This window comes from Temnothorax curvispinosus, unplaced genomic scaffold (assembly GCF_003070985.1).
Source record: "Temnothorax curvispinosus isolate PA1 unplaced genomic scaffold, ASM307098v1 QBEX01008156.1, whole genome shotgun sequence".
Taxonomy (NCBI): domain Eukaryota; kingdom Metazoa; phylum Arthropoda; class Insecta; order Hymenoptera; family Formicidae; genus Temnothorax; species Temnothorax curvispinosus.
Window position 1 is genome coordinate 49,878 of NW_020217936.1, and position 21,697 is coordinate 71,574.

The 21,697-nt window shown below is 45.9% G+C and overlaps 1 protein-coding gene across 1 annotated transcript in view; it reads left to right on the top strand.

The window, feature by feature from the left end:
* Positions 1 to 17,106, top strand: part of LOC112457702 (amino-terminal enhancer of split-like) — a gene marked incomplete at its 3' end in the record, with an annotated part of 37,372 nt that extends 20,266 nt beyond the window's left edge. The window contains exons 3-9 of the mRNA XM_025020888.1: positions 2,967 to 3,073; positions 3,457 to 3,520; positions 10,207 to 10,251; positions 15,791 to 15,853; positions 15,945 to 16,019; positions 16,203 to 16,235; positions 16,691 to 17,106. Coding sequence (XP_024876656.1) covers positions 2,967 to 3,073; positions 3,457 to 3,520; positions 10,207 to 10,251; positions 15,791 to 15,853; positions 15,945 to 16,019; positions 16,203 to 16,235; positions 16,691 to 17,106 — 803 coding nt within the window. The remainder of the gene's footprint in view (positions 1 to 2,966; positions 3,074 to 3,456; positions 3,521 to 10,206; positions 10,252 to 15,790; positions 15,854 to 15,944; positions 16,020 to 16,202; positions 16,236 to 16,690) is intronic.
* Between the last annotated feature and the right edge of the window lie 4,591 nt (positions 17,107 to 21,697).

Genomic DNA, 21,697 nt, shown 5'->3' on the forward strand with positions numbered 1-21,697 from the left:
GGCTTAAGAATCGCGCGTTCTTGTTTTCGATGTATTTACCGCCGGCGAGGAGAGAGAGAGAGAAGGACGATTTATATCCGATGTGTGTCCGCTTCTCGTGGAAGCGTGCAAGATACCTTAAGAGGCTCCCGCTTACGTCACCCGATCTTTGGGCCTCGTACCCGGGGCTCTCCAAAGACCTATTACCTTATTTACGATTCGCACGGCCATTATCTCCTGGCAACAAAGTGAACCAGCCGGTTTTTCGATACTATCCCGCGTGTGTATATACCCGCCGGTGTGAAAGAAAAAGGGGAACCCTTTTCGCGGACGAGAAACGAGCACAAAAGACACGCACAACACAGCCGTGGCGCAGTTTTGCGGTCGTGGCCGCGTCGCCGAGAACGGAGGAGGACTTTTGTCTTCGTTTCTTAATAACACGCGCATCCACACGGAGACACCGCGTGGGGCGACCCTGGCAGAGCTAAAAGTGCTCACGCCACACTCCGCGATATTATCAAATTATGGATATACGTTAGGAACAAAGATGTCGGGAGCAGGGTTTATTTCTGTGAAATTTTACAACTAATTTCATCCGCAATATTACTGCTATAAGTGCGAAGATAATATTTCAATAATATACGTTTTATAAATAAATTAAATAAATCGAGTAAAGATTTTCGCGACGCTACTTCGACGAAAATATTAGGACGTTGGTATAAAAGTAGCAATTTCGATAAATAAGTACCGTCGGGGAATAATGACCCGGTCGACAGGCAGGTCTCTAATTTTGGAGTATACGATTTAAGTTTCCGTTCAGTATTTATAAATCGTCATTTACGTCAGACGTATGCTACCGTACAACGGTAATCGATCTCTTCTTTGCTATTTTAAAATCTCTTTATGCAATTACGTATTTCGTCTCATCTTATTTCCACGTTCTTCGAAAAACACGAGTACAGTGGGGCGAGCGGAAAAAAAGAACATTTATTCATTTCTCACGTTGAAAAAAAAATTCTAATAAACGAAGTCGAAAAGATAGCTTTTATCGAAAACTCTGTAAAGTCGCAGTCGCAAATTTTTGCGATGACCGAAATGGAGAGAATATTTGCGCGCGAACGAATGTTGATGTTTGCCAAATCGCAGAGGTATAGGTATACGTTAATTTCGGCCGATGGCTCGTGGTGGACCGTCGCTGTTATGAGAGCGTCGCTGTAAAGAGAGACAGGGAAAGAGAGATAGTTTCGATGAAAACGAATTTGTCGTTGGCCGCGATGCAACACGATGCGTCGCGCCGCGGCGCAACAACCTGTTCGATGACTTTTCCGTTTGATGATTGCAACAAGTGAGGCCCACCGCCGCCGCCGTGCGCTCTCTCCCGCGCGCTCTCCCAAACCATTTTACCACCGACAGCCACTCCCCGTTTCGCATTCAACAAGTGGCCAAATCATTCAGCGCGGGGCCGCGATCTCTCGAAAAATCGGAATTTTTGCGCGCGCACTGGTCGTCTGGCCAGTCATCGACCGGATCTATCAAAAATGAGATAGAGTTCCTCGCGACGTGGCGGCGACGTGGCGCGTCGCCGAGAGACGCTAAAGTCGAGTGTGCCGAGTGGTATCATTAACGTTGCCGTTGAGATTGCAATTCTATATAGCTTATTTTTGCAGTAGCCAATTTCTATTTTTGTAAAAATCCACACATACGTGCCTCCCCCCCTCCCCTCCGGCAGCGTAATAATAGTATTCGGGCGGTTCGCTCTTAAGAGGTGTGTGCGCGAGGCGCATCCTTTCGAAATTCGATTGACGCCCTTTCGCCGCAACGTAATCATTACTGTCATCGGAAAGCGCCGATCTTTTCCTCCGTAATTTCAGCCGGCGCGCCAAGTGCCATTGGTGGTGTGTGTATGTACTCGACGTTCTCTCTTTCTCTCTTTCGCTCTCCCTCTCTCTCTCTTTCTCTCCTACTAAAGAGGAACCCGTGGTGGTGGACTCGAACGAACCTCGTGGTATCTGGTGGAATGGGTCTCATTAAGGACGCCTTCACAGCCCTTCATCCTTGGCTCTTCAGGCCCGCGCTTTCGTCCCCTCATCTCTTCCCTCTCTTTCCAACCTTCTCCAGCCTTCTCTCGCCCCCGCTTCGAGATGCTCGTCTTTTATACCTGGCTGCCCCCCTGCTCGCATTTCTGGGCTTGGTCCCGTGTGTTTGCGTGCGCCTTATGTGCCCGAAGGCCATTCGACGCCTGCTGGTTCCTTGTCATCTTCGGCTTTAAGCACGTCGTGACTTAATGTGTTTCCAAAGGTATCCGGCGAAACGAGAAACTCCCGCGTGCTTTTTGGCCAACGGTCTACCACAGATATTTCTATAATGCCGCAGGTAGAATTTACAACTTTGCAACATTAACGAATAATGTCTTAAAAACTGAAGAAATAATCGAGAGATTGAGACTGCATGCTATTAACGGTAATCTACAATAATAACGATTATTTTTTTTTAGACAATTATAATCATATTAGGGTGTATATACATTTCGAAAAGAAAATTACATGGTTAGACTACTTATAATATATACTAATATGTGGAATACCAAGCAAGCAGGGAATACAGCGCAGGCTGAAGTTGATTTTCAAAAATAACGCGTGCAGTTAACTTTTTTTTCTGTAAAGATTGCGATTTTCAATAACGAGCGTTTTCCCGTGCTCCAATAATGAGCCAGCTGTCCGCAGATACGGTTGGTTCATTTATTCGTATTAATAGCCAGGGATATCCGCACGTGGATGGCTGACTGGCCCCGCAGCTAAAAAGATTAAACACAATGCCACAAAGTGACGGCAGGCTGCTTGTCGCGGATGCGGCTTATTCGTCGCGATCGTGTTCCGCGCACGGTTTTAACGCCCACGTGCGCGCGTATCCTCTATCGCGTCCGCATTGTCGTGTATACATAGCTAATTGAATCCCTTCGTTTCGCCAATTCCTTTTTCTCCTTGCAGGGTGGCGGCGGTAGCGGCGGGGCTGCTGGCGGGCTGAAATTCACGGTGGCGGACACTTGCGAGAGGATCAAAGAGGAATTCAATTTCATCCAGCAGCAGTACCACTCGTGAGTATCTCTCTTTCTTTCCTCGCTTATTTTCCTTTTGGTCTTTTCGTCCTTGCCATTCGCCCCCGTTTCTCGGGCGTTTATATTTTCCTTCAGTCTCTCTCTCTTTCTCTCTTTTCTGTTTGCCATGTTTTCTCGAATTTTCACGATTATTCAAGACGACGAGTTTTCCTCTGCATTTTTCCTCGTTCCCTCGTCGACTTTCGACAGTGCTTTCGATTATCGATTCGCATTATTCGATGCATTTTATTCTTACTTCGAAGGACGGGATTTTGTTGTGCATTTTTTTACTTAATAGTATTAGTACGTATATTACTTTTGTAAAGTAATGAAAATTTATCTTATTCTACACCTAATCGTTTCTGATTTTTCTTATATTTCAGATTGAAGCTTGAGTGCGAGAAGTTAGCTAGCGAGAAGACCGAGATGCAGAGGCACTACGTTATGGTAAGGCACTTTGTAAGTTCCTTTTTGTGTCTTTCCTCTCTTCGATCGAGTCTCGTTACCTCTTTCGTTTCGCAAGTCGAGAGCGGTCCGAACCGAGAACAACTCCGACAACAATTTAGTTCCTTAATCGTGAAAATGTCGGCGATACTCGCAGCTATGCTTCTCAAGGTTCGATAATCCTTTTATGCGCGAAATGCAACAACAAGCAAACAAGCTTCGGTAGAATATCGTAAGAAACTTTATACCGAAAGTAAGGGAAAGAGTATCGTTGCTTTCCTCCGAGTTTCGGCGGAATATTTAATCCGACATTTCCCACAACTTGTGCGCGAAATGCATAGGGTCCTTAAAAATAAAAAAGGAAAATCGATTATCGGTTTCGCGTGTGCATCGCGAGGATGCTCTTCGAGGATGCTCTCTCGACTTGCATTCGTATTGGCACGCGAGAACACACGCTAGGCACGCGGTATTTATCGATAACGCGAGCCTGAAAGAACAGGACATTACGTAAATGAAGGAACAGCGTAAAGCCGTTCTCGCTCGGGGAAAAATGATTGATATTATTTTCGCTTCATATTGCTGACGGCCCCCACTTTGATTTAGTTCTATCAGCGCGAAGGCAATTAGTCCAGCCAACCGTACTAATCGTATCGTCATCGGTAAGGAGCTTACTTGGACTTAGCTATATCAAAGTGCTGTAGTACTAACATGGTCCAAAATATTCGCCGCGAGTACTTCTCTCGTTGCTCTCGTCTTCTTCGCTTCGAGACAAGCTGGATATTATTATTGTCATTTCTACGATAAGTTTTTTTTCCTTTACAAGACTATAAACTTGCGTAAAATTAGTTATCTAAAGTTGAGACAATTATAATTTGTTCGGGAATTGCGGCATACATTTAAATTTCTGTTTCTTATTTATATTTGAATTATTATTTCTAAGATAACGGAGTACGTCCATTATTTGACATTTCGAGTAACGGTAATTACTTGAAATTGGATTGTGGCGTATACTGAGAATTTGGTCCCAGGTCTCATTTCAAAGGCGATATACCATACATGACGCGTTGATACCGGAAATTGAATGAAATATTGGCCCGTCCGTGTCATCGTGAATAGCCGCTGCAAAAAGTCACGCATCGGATCGGAATCAAGTGCCTTCTTAGAATTCGCGTATAAAACACGCTTAAAGCACAGCGTGTGAAATAAGTTTTAATTTGTAACTCTTTTTTAACCTTTATTGTAAAGATATTGTAGACGTCATTTTTGAAAAGTTGGTATGAAAAGTTCCGAGTATACCGCATATATAGCGCTACTTGTCTCCCACAGCAAATCAAATTCGCGGGAGTCCCGGCGACTAGACTGAAAATAAAAATAAAAATCAAGCAGGATCGGGACAAAATCTTTTGTCCCGATACAAATTCAGCGTTGCACGAGAATGCGCTCTCGCAGGGGCACCGGGCTTATGCGTTTCTGCAAACCGCTTTCGAGATACGAAAGCGAACAGCGCGGATTGGAGGGTCAATAACCTCGTTATGTTCGATAGACGCAAATTTCAGCGGAGCTAAAGGCACATTCCGAATGTTTATACTCGATCGCTTTTTAGAATTCTAGTATTGTTCGTAGAAATTGGAGACTGAAACCAATATAATTTCAATAAGTCTAACGCTCATCATTATCCGCATTATCACGCTTGCACATAAAGATGCCAAGTATATGAATCCAGATTGCGTAAAAAGAAACCACGAAATTTTGCAAAGATTATCTTGGTAATCGTTAGTTTATTTTAGTTAATATTTCACACTTGGCAGAATATTTAATTTCGGTTTGTTCTTAACATCAAATAATCACGGAAATACATTGTTGTAATTTTTGAAACGTTCCATTCCTATCCGTTAATTCTCCGAGGTAAGTTCAAACGGAGTGCTTCAATACAGGTAGCTCGGATTTGCGCGCTTAATGCATTCCTGAGAAATATGCAAATTCAAATTCGCGCGAACGCGGAAGGCCGATGGTGTTTTACATGCGAAAATTGCGCTCGTTTTACGCGAGCTCCATTTACACCGTTAAAATACGCGCGACTTAAGAAGCGCCCCGGAAAATCAACCGCGTTCGGCAGATCGACGTCCTCACCGTGATCCGCCGGGATCCTTGGATTCCGAGGTCCTACACCACTGTCTGCTGTACGGCCGATCGTAATTGTCGCGAACTATACTGTCTCTGTAAACTGCTACACCGATGTGACACCGTGCAAGCAACCAAGCAGCAAGCTGGGCCGAGTGGAAGGGAGTCGGGGGTGCTAGAGGGAGTGGATAAGGGGGGGGTCGGAGGTGACAGAGGGGTTGATGGGGGTTGGGAGTTGAGCCGGTAATCGATATCTCCAAAGTAAACGAAGAGAGAGATAGAGAAGGGGGTGGCAACAGGAGGTGGAGGAGCAGTTGGACGGGGGCCCGGCGGGAGGGGGAGGGAGCGGGGAGGGGAAGGGATGAAGTGATAGAAGTAGCGAGGAAGAGAGAAGCAAGGCTCGTCGAGGGAAAAGGGAGCGAGGAAGAGATGGATAGACGAGAGAAAGAGGGGGCGAATTACAGAGACAGAGAGAGAAATTGATGTCGAGGGTTTGTCAACCACTGACAAGTATTATATACGTGCAAGCCGGAGACGCGCGCCGACGAGGGCGTGGAACGTTGGTGTGCGCGGCACACAGTATAACGTACACCAACGCCGCGCCAGCCGTGTCTCTGATATTCTAATTCCACCCTCGTGTATTCCGACCGCCTCTCCTACCATCTCTTCCCGCCGCGCCGTCGTCGCCACCACCGCCACCGCCGCCACGCGCGCGCAACTTCATCCTTCGCGATTTTCATTAGGGTAACGCGCCGCGTAAATCCGCGCGCCGCTTCAATTTTTGCCTCCTTCCACCCCCACGACTTACCCTTCCCTTCCTTCCCTCTCGTTCGCTTCACTCTTTTGTCCGCTCCGTCTTACGGATCATCGCCTTTCTACGTCGTTATGCGATATCTTTCTCTTCTCTCGTCGAGAGATACCGCCAATCATGTCACGCTCCCACGGACTTGATTGATACACCTGTACTTGATTTATTTCTAGATGTTTAGATTGTAGATGCATTTTGGATTGTATGAGTTCAGTTTACGTTTGCATCGATCTTAGAATTTCTGCAAGTGATTCTTCTTTTCATTTTCTTTAGTTACTTTTAGCATATTAAAAGAAAAAGCATGTAGAATATACTTGTAAATTGAGACCGCACTACGGGTTTACAAAAATTCTATTTTTATCTTTATATTATTTGATCTTCCTCTGTTCACGTTTTATATTTTCACTCTGCAGATTTGAGGAATATATTTTCGGGAAATGACATTTTATCTTGAAAAATACACAATAGAGAGACTGATTCGACTTAACTTTTTCTCGCAAAAACATTTTGGTTTCAACTTTTATAATATATTTGTTTGTTAATTTATACACTACAAAACTTTCCTTTCTTTGTCTGTAAAAATTAGAAATGAGAAAAATTTTGGGTCATTGTGAAAAGTTTCTGTTCGATCGCAACGAAAATAACCAATGCTCGCAAACATCTGACATGCTCCAATTATCACGTGTGAATCTTTGTCCGCGTATTTTTTGAATTGCTAATCATCTTTCGTTCGATTGTTTGCAGAAGTTTTTATCGCGACAGGTGCGACGCACATCTTCGGTGAATTAATTCTCCGGAATGTAGCTTTGAACGAAGCCCCCTCGATGAACGCCCTCAACTCCTATGTTTTGAAGGCGGGTGGGAGGAGGGGAGGCTAGCGTCGTTACGTATCGTCAAAAACAGACGGAGCATAAGCGGAAAGCTCCGAATCCCCGGGCCGTCAGAAAATTAATTTGATTTCCGATACGCGAATGTAATGATCGAGCGAGCGAGGGGAAAAAGAGAAAGAAAATTCGACGGTATGGATGAGGGACAAAAAAAAATCGGGGGAATAGAACGAAAAAAACCTTATCGAAAACGGGCCCGAGGTCGTTGCGCATCTCCGACCTGCCCGCGAACGAGAAGACTTTCCAATTATCTATGTTTTTTCTCCGCCGCGTTTTTTCGCGCTGCAACAAATTAAACGTAACCCACATCCCTGGGGCACGCTTCTCGATTACTCTTTGTTTTCCTCCTGTTTCCACGGTTCGCCGTTTGCTTTCCACCCCTCGACTATGCCGCGCGCGCGGGCATACCTGGCAGATTGCATTTCTATCCTCCTGCGTTACGTTGTGTCCTTCTCTCGAAAAAAAATTTTTTTCCATCAACACTAGCGAAATTTTGCCCCGTCACGCTTCGACTGTGACGGGTGTTCGGTCGGCGATCCTTCCTTTATACGTAGAAAATATCTTTACACAACGCGGGTTTTAGTTAAAATATATTTGCATTGCCATCTTCCTGCGTTACGTTATTAGTTACGTACTATGTATCGTGAATTCTTCTACACGTCATATTTTAGATTAGTATCAATTTACTAATTCTTGAATAAGTTAATATTATTTTACAAGTACCAAATATAAATTTGTGCAAATTTATATTGTTAAAGAATATTTTTATTACAACTTGTTATATTGTAGTCGAAAATTGAAGAAAATCTTTATTGCATTGTGATAGTCTTCTTTATCTTAATAATTTACGGGTTTTTTTTCTTCAAAAATATGAAATGCAGAATACCGGCGGAGAAAAATTTCGCGTCGCGCTTCGCGGATGCATCAGTTCGCACCTCGAAACGGCTTATTAATTATCCGTTAATTATCCGCGTAACGTGTAAATTTCCGCGAGGTGAGTCAAGAGAGTGGATGCGAGCAAAAAAGGAAAATGGAGATAGGGAGAGAGACGAGAGAACGATAGACTGAATCGAAGTGCGGTGCAACTGGAAAGGAGAGCACGAAGAGAGGGAAGAGAGAAAAGGGGAGACAGGAGAAAGAGAGAGAGAGAGAGAGAGAGAAGGGATGAAACGAGGGAAAATGTCGAGAGAACGACAAACGAGGTCGTCCAATCATCCTATATCAAAGGCTCGCTACTAAAAGATCCATATCGAGTAATCGGAGGGGGCGAAATTATCGGTACAACTCTTATTATTGGGTTCCCCAGGCACGTGAAAATAGAAAATGAGAGACGGCAGATGAGATCGATATCTATTCTCTCTTCCTTTCTCTCTCTCTCTCTCTGCTATCGTCGAGAGAGAGTTTTCTCGTTATTTGATTACCGACTTACGTCGATATCTTGCCTCCGGCCATTCAAGTGGAACTTCACAATGCGCGCAAAGCATCCGCGACGCGAGGTAAACGTTGACAAATCGCGTGACAGATTGCAAAGCGAGCTTTCTTACTCCACGTACGGTCACGCAAAAGCGAAGCAGAGAGAGAGAGAGAGAGGAGGAAGATAGCGCGCGAGGAGAAGTGATAAAGAATAGAGAAACAGAGAATGAACAATACGTGGGGGGGGGGGGGGGAGGCCCCTCATTGTACGTGCTAGTCCAACGGATAAATTATGATCGCTCTTTACCTAGCGTGGCGGTAATCGCAGCGCGCACTTTTTCGTAGTCCGCGAGAGCTTCGAGGAAATATATTATCGAGAGTCTCTGTGCTTGTCGCGCGATAAGATCGCCGAGCCGAATCAACATGCACCGCCGTAGGACAAAGCGCGCCGGGATCGTTGCGCAAAAGGAGGAAGGCTCCGCGCGCGTGCCTTGCTCCAAGTTCGCCAGGCGTAGTTATCGACTGCATTATTAAGTCGGTATATTTCCGTGGCCGATGCTATCGATCTCCGAGCCCGAGTATCTCCCAGCCTGGCCTGACGTGTGTATTGCACTTTCCCTCCCTCCCTCCCTCTCTCTCTCTCTCTCTCCCTGTTCTTTCCAGCTTTCTCTCTCTCTCTCTCTCTATCTTTCTCTCGGCAAACCGCCGCGCCGCCCCCGAAGCCGTTCGTTTCCGAACGAGAGCGGCTAAAGGCGGACACGCGCGGCGCTAAGCGACAGCCACTAGCCAATTTACGATCGCGCAAGCGCATCCACCGGACTGCATCCTACGCTCGGATGCAGTTTATCGAGACGCATGTACGCGCTGGATCGAACGGCTACTACTACCTACTGCGGGCCCCCTTTGGTCTGACCCTCGCCCGCAGAAATTCGTCCACGAGAATGCCGACGACGTGAGAAGATCGCGCCGGCTGATCCATCGATCGCTTCCAGCGATTCGATACGTCTCGAGAATTCCGCACTTCGATGTACATACGTTCTATTTTAAGTTCGGAGAAAATGCGGAAAAACCCCCCGGCTTTTAGCACTAAACAGGAATATATGAAAAATAAATGTCACGATTATAAAATACGATCATAAAGTTGAGATGATGTTACAAACGTAACTAAGCGACTTTAAAAAGCTCGTGCGAATAATGCATTTCTGAACGAACGTTTGATACTTGAATTGCAGCTAGCCAATTTATGATTATGCTCGCATGCATAAGAATCATAGCAGTCGTCAATCTAGTTTGAATGTGGTTTTATGATTGCAAACTTTGAAACGCAATGATTTTCCAGTACAGTTCTCTCATATTTATGACTGCGTGCCGTTTGATATTTTAACCGTATATTATATGTACTTCGTATTCCTGAAAAATTTACTTTATGCAAACTGAAAACTACGTCTTTCTTGTTACAGTATTACGAGATGTCGTACGGCCTCAACGTTGAAATGCACAAACAGGTAAGGTTTTACCATTCTAGTACCTTTTTTTTTTCGAAGTAATGATTAATCCAGCGATTTAAACGAGATCGTTTAGTATTACTGTCCTGCAATCAAAAATTTACTAAATTAGATAAAATAGTCTTGTATAAGGTATTGATAATCGATAGCTAAAATATTTAAAACAGATGGAGATTATTCCTCTTCGAATATATTCTTAGAACGTATTCCGTGTACTTGTACTGTTCAAACATTGCAACAGTTAGATCGCAAGATCAGACAATGTAATCTTTAACCAGCGCGGCGTTGCGCGAAGTTAATCAAGATCACGTTTAACTCGGATACTAAGTATCCGAGTGGATCTTCGTTAATTGAGCCCGGGGTCAGTGAATCGTCGGAATCGGCCGCGGCCGCAAATGAGAGGTGCGGGCGGCGCGCGCGTTTAGGCCGGGAAATCGTGTAATTTTGGCTAATCAGGGGAAACACAGCGGCGGGGCAGTCCCCTCTGTCAGCAATTTTCTTAAAAGCGGCCACGGGTAGCCCCTCGTCGCCACGCGGTCATGCTCAAAAGTGGGGCTCCCCGAATTCCAAACAACCCTCCCGCCGTCCCGGTACAACGAGCTGATATTCATTAGCATTAGCGGCCGATCATTTCTCACCCTCGTACCTCGAGGCGGCGCTTAATGGGCCGAGGCGCGGGGAACTACGTTCTCTCGGGTAGTTATAGGGCGTAACATGGCGCCAGAATCACCGCGGAATTGTTTTCGGCGAATAATGTGCGAAAAATCATGGCATCTTTTTTTCTTTTTTAAGGAAAAACATATGGTGCTATTTTAATCGGTCTCGCAACCCGAACTAAAAGAATTGTCTTTTAAAATTAGAATAAGGTTATCGAACTTGATTTATTAACAACGGAAATTGGAAACGTCTGTGTGTCAAATTCAATTAGCTAAAGGTTTTGTTTGATTAAGTTGCTTATCTTGGAAAGATAATGTATTGAATAATTAAATAAAACTGAATTCTTTATCACGTAGACTACTAATGTAAATTCGTTAAATTGTATATATTGAGGAATCTGAAAATACATTCTTTGATATTACTTTTTCTCTAAAGAGCGCGATAAAACTTTTGAAAGATCCGCTTCGCGTTCGTAATTTGTAAATTTGTCGGATAATAATATACACCGGATATTAATAAAAATTGGAAAAGTAAGATCACTCGGGTTCGCTGGGAAATCAAGTCAGGACATCGCGACTGCACAAATTGCAGCGGAGATAATGTAACATGGCGAACTCGCTTCTCTGACACTAATTGGAAGAGAAATGAAAAGTTATCGGTTCTTGGCGGCTCTCTAATTAACCGTGATAATATCGCGCCGATGCCATGCGCTCGTGAACGCGCGATTAAATCTCTTTTGCCAGCTTATTCACATTAATTGCCATCTTCCAAGCGCATTAGACGATGATTTTGCGATGCACAAAATCAGATAGTCTTGAAAGAAATTAACTTGATAGATTTTTGGAAAAGCTTGTTACGCAAATAACGCAATAATCTAATTCAGAAGTACACGCCTTGTTATTCATCGATGTTTCATTTTCCATTTCTTCCGCCATCAGCCGACTTAATGGACCAAAAATATATTTATTACTTTCGTCGGGGATGCCGCGCGTCGTGTCAGTCTCAAAATCTCTCCCTCACTCGGCAAAAAAATAAATAAATCAAGCTCCCTTTAGTCAATCCCCGCCACTTAGCAGGCTTTCGCGTCGCGGTTTTCTCGCTCCTTTTCAATTTGAGCCCCCGAATGAAAACAATCTTCCCCCTACGAGGTTAGAGCCTTCTGTATCTCTGCCTCGTCTCTTTTTCCCGTTTCGCCACCCCTTTCGTTTTTACCCTTTTCGCTCTCCCTCGCTCTTCGCGCAGCTCTCTCTCTCTTTCTCTCTCTCTCGCTCCCTTTCTCTTCCCTTGATTTCTGTTCCGCTCACCTCTCCCAGAATGCTAGCCATCCCTCGCATCTGCGACCCTCGTATCTCCTGCCACAGCCCGAAGTCGACATTTGCCTCTCACCCACCCTACCGCAGCCACCACTTTACCACTCTCTACTCGACTAACTCGAATTTGTTGGCGATGTCCCAGTTCTTGTAGGTACGATTACTTCTCTCGCTCCATCCGTTCCTCATCCCCAATAGCAGTCTTGAGTTTTCTCCCTTCGGTCACCCTTGCTCGCGAACATTGGCTCGATCGTACGATTTAATTGCACGATATAGATTGCGACCGGTCGGTCGTCGCAATATTCGTCTCTTGATTCACGCGGTGAAGAAATAAAGTTTTCAAAACTTCGATATCTCTCGTCATCGACTATGCAAATACCGTTTACGACGAAGAATCTTGGAAAGATTTTTCGACCACTCAAAAATTGGGAAGACTCGATGAAAATTATCCCGCTTTTAATCTTCGGGTTAATGCGATATCGTTCGTTAATATCGGTAATAAAGCGTTTTATCAGTCGTCACATTAGATTCGCGAAGCCCGTCGAATTTCATCGTGCGAGCTTCATGGAAAACGAGATTCGCGGCAATAGAGAAAAATGGGCGGCTCGCGCAAAAAGCGCCCGCGACTACGCAAAAGAAAAGCGCGGAAGAGAAAGGGTGGGATAAACTGGGCGAATCAGAGCGGCGGCGAGGACGAGACGGGAGAGCTAAAAACTCATCGCGATGCGACTAGTCGCGCGTTACGTTCTCGCCCTATTCATCCATCGAGTTGTACGTACGTACGTACGTACGTACATTCGATTGCCGGCGTATCTGTCCGATAACGCTTATCGCTTAATTGAAAGGGACATCCTTCGGCGTAGCGGCCGCCTGCTCGTTGTCCCGTTCGATTTAAGCCGCGATCCACGGTAATATGTCGCGGGTACATTACGCGCACGCGATCACGAAATGGGTCATTACTGAGTCTCGGAAAGCCGAGAGAATTAGAAATGACCACGAAATACCAAGGAAATGAGGTAAAAAATTAGTTGCCCGGCGATATTCGTTTCAACGTTTTAATATCACCTCATTAGTTAACATTAAGCCACGCGGGTGCGTTTAATTGGAAACTTGTCGCAATGAAAGATTAAGAAAACGAAGAGGAATTTCAATTCCGTTTTATTCGCAACAAAAATCATCGTTAGGTATCTCTTCGATTTTCTCAACTATTCTGTATTAAAATTATTTCCGAACGAAGAACCGCGGATGGCAATAACTTTTGCCATCATCCCGGAAGAGAGTCAAGCCGCGCTCAGAAGTTGTTGCGAATCATATCGTTTCTAACGTGGGAATCCTTGGAGCGGAAATACAGAGTCGGCGACGGCGTTCCATTGAAAAAGCGCGTATCCCTTAGGAAGAATATTGCCGCGGCGTTGTTGTTGGCGTTGTTCGTCAATATAAAAGTAACTACCATTTCCCCATCGCGGGTTCGCCCGGCGCGGCGTCCGATAAAAAATGTGCAGGCTGACCAATTGCGTATAACTCACCCTGCCTTTCCAGTTCTTCCTACCTTCATGCATATATACGTCTATCTATCCGGGCTCTCTGTCTTCTGCCCTCTCTGGTCCTCTCTCCCTCTCTCACCTTCGTTCTTTTTTCTTTTTTTTTCGAATTCTCTTACTCCGTCTCTCTTTCAATGCGCGACCCCTCTCACTTCATCTCCCACAGGTTCTCTTTCGGCGGTCGGGGGTCGCTTTTCCAGGGTTCTCTCGTTCGTACACACGTGTTAGCGTGCGAACGCGCGAGCGAGCGAGCGAGCGAGAGGAGACCGACGAGAAAGAGAAAACGCGCGTGTACACATCTCGCACTCGCACTCGCAATCGCTCTCGCACTCGTACGCGCTTGCTCGCACGAACACCTACGCCGCGCGCACATACACCCTCCTAGGGGTCGTGTATTCGAGTTCTTTTATTTTGCCCTGTGGAGGTAGCAGAGGGTTGAGTCGAGCGAGAGCGGAGAGAGCGCGCGAGGGCTGGGGGCGATGACATCGATTTTTTACCCGTTGCTAATCTCAATGTTACCTCCACCTCTTCCTCCTCCTCCTCCTCCTCCTGATCTACCTCTACATCCACCACGTCCTTCCCCACCTCCCATTTGGTCATCTCCATCCCCTTCCTCGTCCCGCCCCGTCAACTCACTTCGTCCTCCCTGCTGCCGCCCCCGCCCCCTCGTCGAGCCCGCACCTCGGCCATCCGTTTTGCGGGAAAACGTGCATGTGCATCGGGCACATTCGAGAAGGAATAACCATTTTTTCGTGCCGGACAACACTCGCTCCGCATCGCCCGCGTCCTGCAAATTCTCCTCGTCTCCCGACCGCCGCCTCCGACCACCTCCCGCAATCCCCGACACTATCCCTCGCATCCTCTGTCCATTTTTTCGTCGAACCTTTTTTCGTCGCCCGCCCTTCCTTCTACACCCACCTAACCGTCCCTCGGTTCGCTCCCTCCCCCTTTGCCACCTACTGTCGAACAGGGCGAAATCGAACTGACGTGGACGCGGCAGTTTTCCATCTTTCTGTTCCCTCGTGGGGGCGATGACATTTTTTTCGGTCTCTCAACTTTTAGATCTACGCGGCTGGCTCCTCTGACGTGAAAATATCGCCGGGGCGATATCGGCGCGACGTTTCTGTCGAATGTAAACCCGCTATTAAATAATTACCGCGCGAATTTTACCCTCGCCAATTTACTGTCAACGAATCATTGAGATTGGACGAAATAATTCAGTCGATTAAAAAATATAATTACACGCGGTGATTCCCGATTATTAAATTTGTTACTTCACTATTGAAGAACAGAAATTTATTTGAAACTGTCGTCGTATAATCGGAAGGTATTTGGGCGACACAAAGTGCAAATATTTCTTTCATGCTGCGGTTGCTAAGGAAGTCACGTGGCGATCGTGAGCTTAATCGTGATCCGATTCGATCGACGCACATTAATGAGTAGCCACCCTCCTGCTACGAGGGTGAAACGAGCCACGCTCGTATGTTCGTCGAGCACTCGTCGTCGTGCGACACATGATTACCACGATGTAGCCTCGCACGCCGCTAACATGCGTGTCCTATATGTTATATACACACAATTCGTATCGCATCCCTCTATATACAGTCAGCCTCGATTTCTCAATTAAGCCTCATGCGTGACGTTAAACTATGCACGCGACATTAAATTTCAAATGAATTTCCAGTGTTACTTGCGCAATTTTACAAATGGATCAGTCATTTTTGAAAACGACACGTGCCGCGCTGTAATTTTTGGAATACGGAGATAGGTGACGGAATGTATTTAAAAAAGTGGCGCATTTACGGCGCGAGTCAAAAGAAATTATCTATGTCTCTATCATCTACTTGCACCACTCACTTTGAAAACAGCGTATAGAGAATTAAAGCGCTTTTCATTTCTTCCTAAAAGTCCGCGATATTTTTCATATACGCGTTTACCTCCGAAGTGATGCGATAATAAGATAAATCGTCAGAATATTTAGCTGCCATTTGAAAAACACATTTGATTCGATTATCCGTCGTGTGTTCGCAGACGGAAATCGCTAAAAGGTTGAACGCGATAATCGGGCAAGTGCTCCCGTTCCTGGCGCAAGAGGTGAGTCTTTGACTTTCTGTTTGGCACGCGTGCCGTGCGATCTCACAATCGAGTGTGACGACGACGCGATAATGATAGCATGGCATTGCAGCATCAGCAGCAGGTGGCCAACGCCGTGGAGAGGGCGAAGCAAGTCACCATGTCCGAATTGAACGCCATTATCGGGGTAAGTAGCTGCTCACCGTTTAACTTCCTAAGTCATCGGCTTTAATGAGGTGGATCGTAAGAGTGCGTCCAGAAAAAAAATTCTTTACAACTAAATAATTCGCAATATATCGGCGAACTTAATCTTGTCAATTGAATAACTGTTAATTGAATAATCGACGCGTTTTCTTCTTAATTCTTGCAGCAGCAACAGCAGCAAGGTCTCCAGCAGCTATTAGTGAGTATTTTACCCTACATTCGATGCATAGCATAAATTTATATTTTTTTGTCATTTATTAGATGACGATTTGCAACCGTCTTACATGATTCACCTTAAGGTAATGCCTTGCGACATTTGACTTACAAAAATTGCGAAAAAAAATTACACGTTAAAAACGGATTACCCGATTAGTTTTACGACATTTAGCCTAGCTAGAGATCGTGATAATAAAGAAATGCAATTTTTCCGTTTAATTCATTGATGCATCTTCCTAAATATGTATTACCGGAAATATCGAATACCATATATTGATATTGTATCGCCAGTCACGCGGTTAATTGACGTGCGAATAAAAATAAATTTAGAACGAAAACATAAAGCGCGTTCGAGAAAAAGAAAGGGCAGGAGAGAGGCAGAAAAGGAACGAGAGGGGTTCGGTATTACAAAGGTTTTTTTTTATCTTGACATCGCAGCAACAGATCCATGCGCAGCAACTGCCCCACGGCGCGGTGGTCGGCGGTCTTCCGCCGGGCGGTCTGCTGGGCTTCGCAGGTGCGGCCGCGGCGGCCGCAGCCGCGGGTGTGCCGCCGCACTTGGCGCCGCCGCCGCATCCCGCGGCCGCGGCTGCGGTCCAGGCACAGGCGCAAGCGCTGCTGAAGCCCGCCGATCTGCAGCAGCATCGCGCGGCCGCGGAGACGCCCGAGGACCGTAAGCCGATCGCCCTGCCCGACGAGAGGCTCGGCCACCGCTCGGTCTCTCCGCCTGAGAAATTTCGCAGCCGCACGCCCGACCTCGAGAGCGACTCCAAGAGGCGGAAGGAGGAGAAGCTAGGACACGTGAGTACCATTACCAGCATTGACACCATCCGGCCGGCGTTCTCCCGCGTGACGTACGTCGCGTTGCTCCGATTTGCTCGAATCGATCGGCAGTTCGATCGGACTCCGAGGTGTTTTACATTACAATTCTGAGATCCGACTTACCGGATGTCTTTAATTCAATATTTTACAATAGATTTTTTAAATCAGAAATCGGATTTTTATTCAGAGACCAAGTATAAAATTGAAAGGGAACCGCTCTGTAATTTCACAAAAATTGAAATGTCTTTTCCGTTTGAGATTTTTCCCCTTCAGAGGGAGAGAAGGGAGAAAAAAGTCAGCGCATCGGTAACGCAGGTGCGTGCTGTTGCATTGAATATTGCCCGTTGGTCAGTGCACGCTTAACTATACAGAGAGACTCGCGGCGTCGAAAAAGTTGCGCGTTACGGCGGAGGGCGCGTTTAGCTGAGAATTAAAATGCTAATTGCAGCGACGTCGAAAGCCGATAAAACGGCCGACACTCTCGGCGATCGCTGAGCGACGGAGAGGGCAAAGCGGGTGGTAGAATAAAGAGACGCACGGAGCGAGCAAGCGCGCGCGTTATATCGCTGGAAAGTAAACGTAAGAGTAATAAAAGGGCCGAGTTAGAATCGAGTTCGAGCCGCGCGATAAAGGATAGGAGAGCGTCGATGCTAACTTCCACTTAACCGTCGAATTCGCCGAATAAAAAAAAAAAGAACAGGGAGAGAAAGAAGAGGGGATGGAAAATACGCTCGGTAGTCTCGCGTGCCGTCTATGTCGGCCTTTCCTCGGCGGGAGCCGAGCGTCCCAAATGCAATCATGCGTCGCGGAAGTTTCCATCGAAATCGGATTACCCTCGTTCGCCGCAAAGGCGGAAAAAAGGACCGCGACTTCCTGCCGGTCAAGAACCCGCGAGAGTCCTGCCTGCCGCGTCTGTTAAGTCGGGCGATCGTCTATTTTGCTTAACTAACGTCTATCCGAAGTGAAGTTCCACGAAAGTGTGTTTCTCTGTCTTGAATCACGACGACAAAGAGCGCGCGCGAACTCCTCGCGAGAGGCACGAACACGGACGGGGGTAGAGCAGAGGGGGCGCGAGGGCGGAGACGGGTGGTATAATTAAAAACCGTGAAAACAAGCGAACAGTTAGCCGGGTCGTCGTGCGCGCACCGACTAAATTGGATTATTTTTCTCAGCTGCTCCCTTACCTCCTTCGGGCGCTTCACTTACCCTCTCTTCATTTCTCTTTATCTTGCTCTACCTCTTCCGGTTCTGTTCTTTTCTTCTCTCGCATTTTTTTTTTGTACCGATTAGAGCGTTTCCACGTGAATTCATTAGCCGGCGTGGCTGGCTATATCCTCGGCACTCTCTCGGCACTTTTCTCTTTCTCGCGCGACCGTATTCGTTGATTTGCATTAATTATTTATTTAAAAGACGTCATAAAATCGTTGAGGAACGTGATGGCTATCTATTATACAGGATGAGTCGCGCAATTTGAACGGGTTATACCTTCTTCACGGTTGATGATAGGAAAAAGTGGCAGGGGAAAAAACTAAACGATTTAATGATGCCTCATTTCTTATGAAGTTACCATCCTGACATTGCATGACTCACCCTCTGTATGCGGGTGGAAAAAGAAAGCAAGTTATCTACGGAAATAAATACGGCAATAATATAAATGATTTTATTAAGTAACATTTTAGATATAATATTGAATTAAAATTCAAAGCATGAGTGCGACGTATTTTCTTCGTCCATTTGTCCTTTCAACTATCGAGGAACATATTTCCCAACGGTTCTTCGCCGCGTTCTGATGACTTCAAACCACTGTTAAAATTGCTTCTCGGACAACTGTGTAGTTGTCGCGGCCAATTGTCACTGCCAAGCTACTGGTAAAAATCAAGGAATCACGGGCGACCAGCGTCTTGCCTCTAGCTTTCTCTGCTCTCTCTCTCTCTCTCTCTTCCAACCACGCTTTCGTATTATCTTTCTTTCTTCCTGGATGTACTAACGATGCGTCGTTTACACGGGCAATCCCTTCGGCCCCAAGAGTGCCGGGAAGTTTGTTTGAAGTTGAGGCACTGGACAGATCCGGTCATCAGCTGCGTTTCCCCGCAGCCCCGAGATAAAGTCACGATAAATGGAAAGCAATTTTCATGATATTACAAAATTGTCGTTACATTGTAATGACATTACAAAAAATAATAACATTATATTAATTACATTTTATATAAAATTATCAGAATATGGAAAATTCTACTTACATTTATATAAAACATTGTTGTTTTATAATTATCATAATGTGGGGAGTGTACTTACGATAAAATAAATATTAATACCTTGCAAAAATTTAGATGCTAAAATAAAATATTTTTATATAAGAGCGCTGTTCTATACGGTTTTTTTCGCGATTGATATTTCTCTTATAATTAATCTATATTCTGCTTATTTGCTGAATTAATTAATTTATTTTTTCATATTTATTGGAGAGAATTCTTCGCAATTATATGATGTTTAACATGCTCATTTTTTGTGTACTTATGAAGAAATCCGCCACTGTCGCGGACGCGTGTCCCGAGTGCAGAAATGGCCTGATCGAGAATGCGAGCGCGCGACATCGCATCCGGTCGTATGTAATTCACGAGACCGACGACGAAGAAAAGAGAAGGAATGGTAGCGGGTTAGGGAGGGGAGAGAAGGGCGCGCATCCGGAAATGAGTTTTCGCTCGTGTCCACAGTCAGGTTCTTAGGACTGTCGGTCGGAGCTTCGTACCTACATGTGCACGCCGAGAGAGGATTAGTCGTAGCTCAGCACACCACTACCGCTATCTTCCTAACCCCTTCGCTTCATCCCCGAGGAAGCATTAATCAAAGGAGCAACCGTATGCTCTGTTTCCGTCGCGACGAAAGCTGCTGCCGCCGTCCCCACATGAAATCGCTATATCGCGGGAAAGGAGTTTATTTCGTCTTACACAAATCGGATCGAAGGTATAGCCCTGCGAGTCGACAGCTCTCAATTTATGATTATTGCGATAATTTATTTTATTTAAATTTGGCGATTAATTTTAATTTAAATGAATATATTATGTATATTGTTTTTTTTTTTTTTGTGAAAAGTGTATACGATACTGAGAAAGAATCGGTTTGATACATTTGCGGCAACATTTCGAGGATAGTGATCCAGTTCTCGATTACTGCGTTTTTTTGGTATAATTACTTCTATCTCGTAAATGGAGGGATTGTGTCTGAATGTCTGACTGTGACCTCATTTTCTCGTAATCGTCATCCCGGCCGTTGGTGCTACTACGTTGCGAAGGGTGGAGAGGCAAAAAAGATTCCCGATAAAATCCTGGAATCTACCGCGCGCCCGCGGCGGTCTCTCGGTAATACGACGGAGCATAGTGCACATTGTGAAATAACGTTTCAAAAGCGTGTCGGATGGCAAAGTGCATTTTTCATAGCGGTCGAAATGAAATTGAAGACGGAAAATCTCAAACGTGTTAAATGGCGAAATTTTTGCGTCGAGGCGGACACGTCCTGTCCCACGATGAAAAGTAACTTTAGCTAGGTGCTAGAAAAACCTAATTAAACGTCCAATTAAAATTCGTTTGACTCAATAATTCCGAATAACTTGGAACCTTTTTGGAAACGTGCTATCTCGTACAAAAATTATTGGCTTATCTCAAAGTTGAGTTTCTTCGTTCGGTTTTGATTTCGATATTCTACGAGCAAGTTACTCGAGTGTTATATTGTTTCTAGTTGCGCTCGAAAGAAATCGCATTTGTTCACCGTAAACACCGAATGTACAAGCGTTCACGGGATTTTACGGGATTAATCGAAATTCGCGCGGCATTAGATGCGCTAATGAATGGGGAGTAGTTGAATTCGAGGCGGAATCGATGCCGGGTGTTTACGAAGACGGCGGTTGAGGCCGGCCGGTTTAACTTTGTCTCCTCTGCCCTGATCCGCAGAAACTTGCAGACATCGGGACCGCGCGCGTAGATGTGCTGCGGTAGATTCATCTGGTGGGAATTCAGGCGGCGGGAAAGAGGAACGATACGGGATGGCGAGAAAGAGAGAAAGACAGCGGAAGGCATAGGAGGTGGAGATGGCGCGCTGGAGGAGGAGAAGGAAGAGAGTTGGGACGGGTTGGGATGGGTGGGTGGTTGAATTTTTCATCTGACCACGTCGAACCAATTAAAGCGGACCACGGTACCCAACCTCCACCTCCAACCTCTTCCACTTTTTTCGTTCTCTCTTTATTTCCGCCCCGCGTGCTGGCCTTTATCCACCCTCTCTCTGCACCTCCCTCCCTCCCTCCCTCCCCCCACGCGAGCGCGAGAGAGCGTTCTCTTTCTCGAATGTGCCCTCTTCTATCTCGCTCCCGCCCGCACGTCGCGCAATCCGTCGTCCATCCCCCTTCGTCCCGGCGCGCCGCGCGTCCTCCTTCCATTTCGTCTTCCTTCTCTCGCCTCGTCCACTCACTCACTCTCTCTGGCAACTCGTTGGATTTTTTCGCGTCACGAGGCGGTGTAATTTATTTGGCCGAGGTAGAGAGGCACCCGCGGAGGTGGTCGACGAAGCGAGCGGGGGGGGGGGGGGGCGGACGGGCGAGGACGGGGGTGCAGGGAAGGGATGCGAATACAA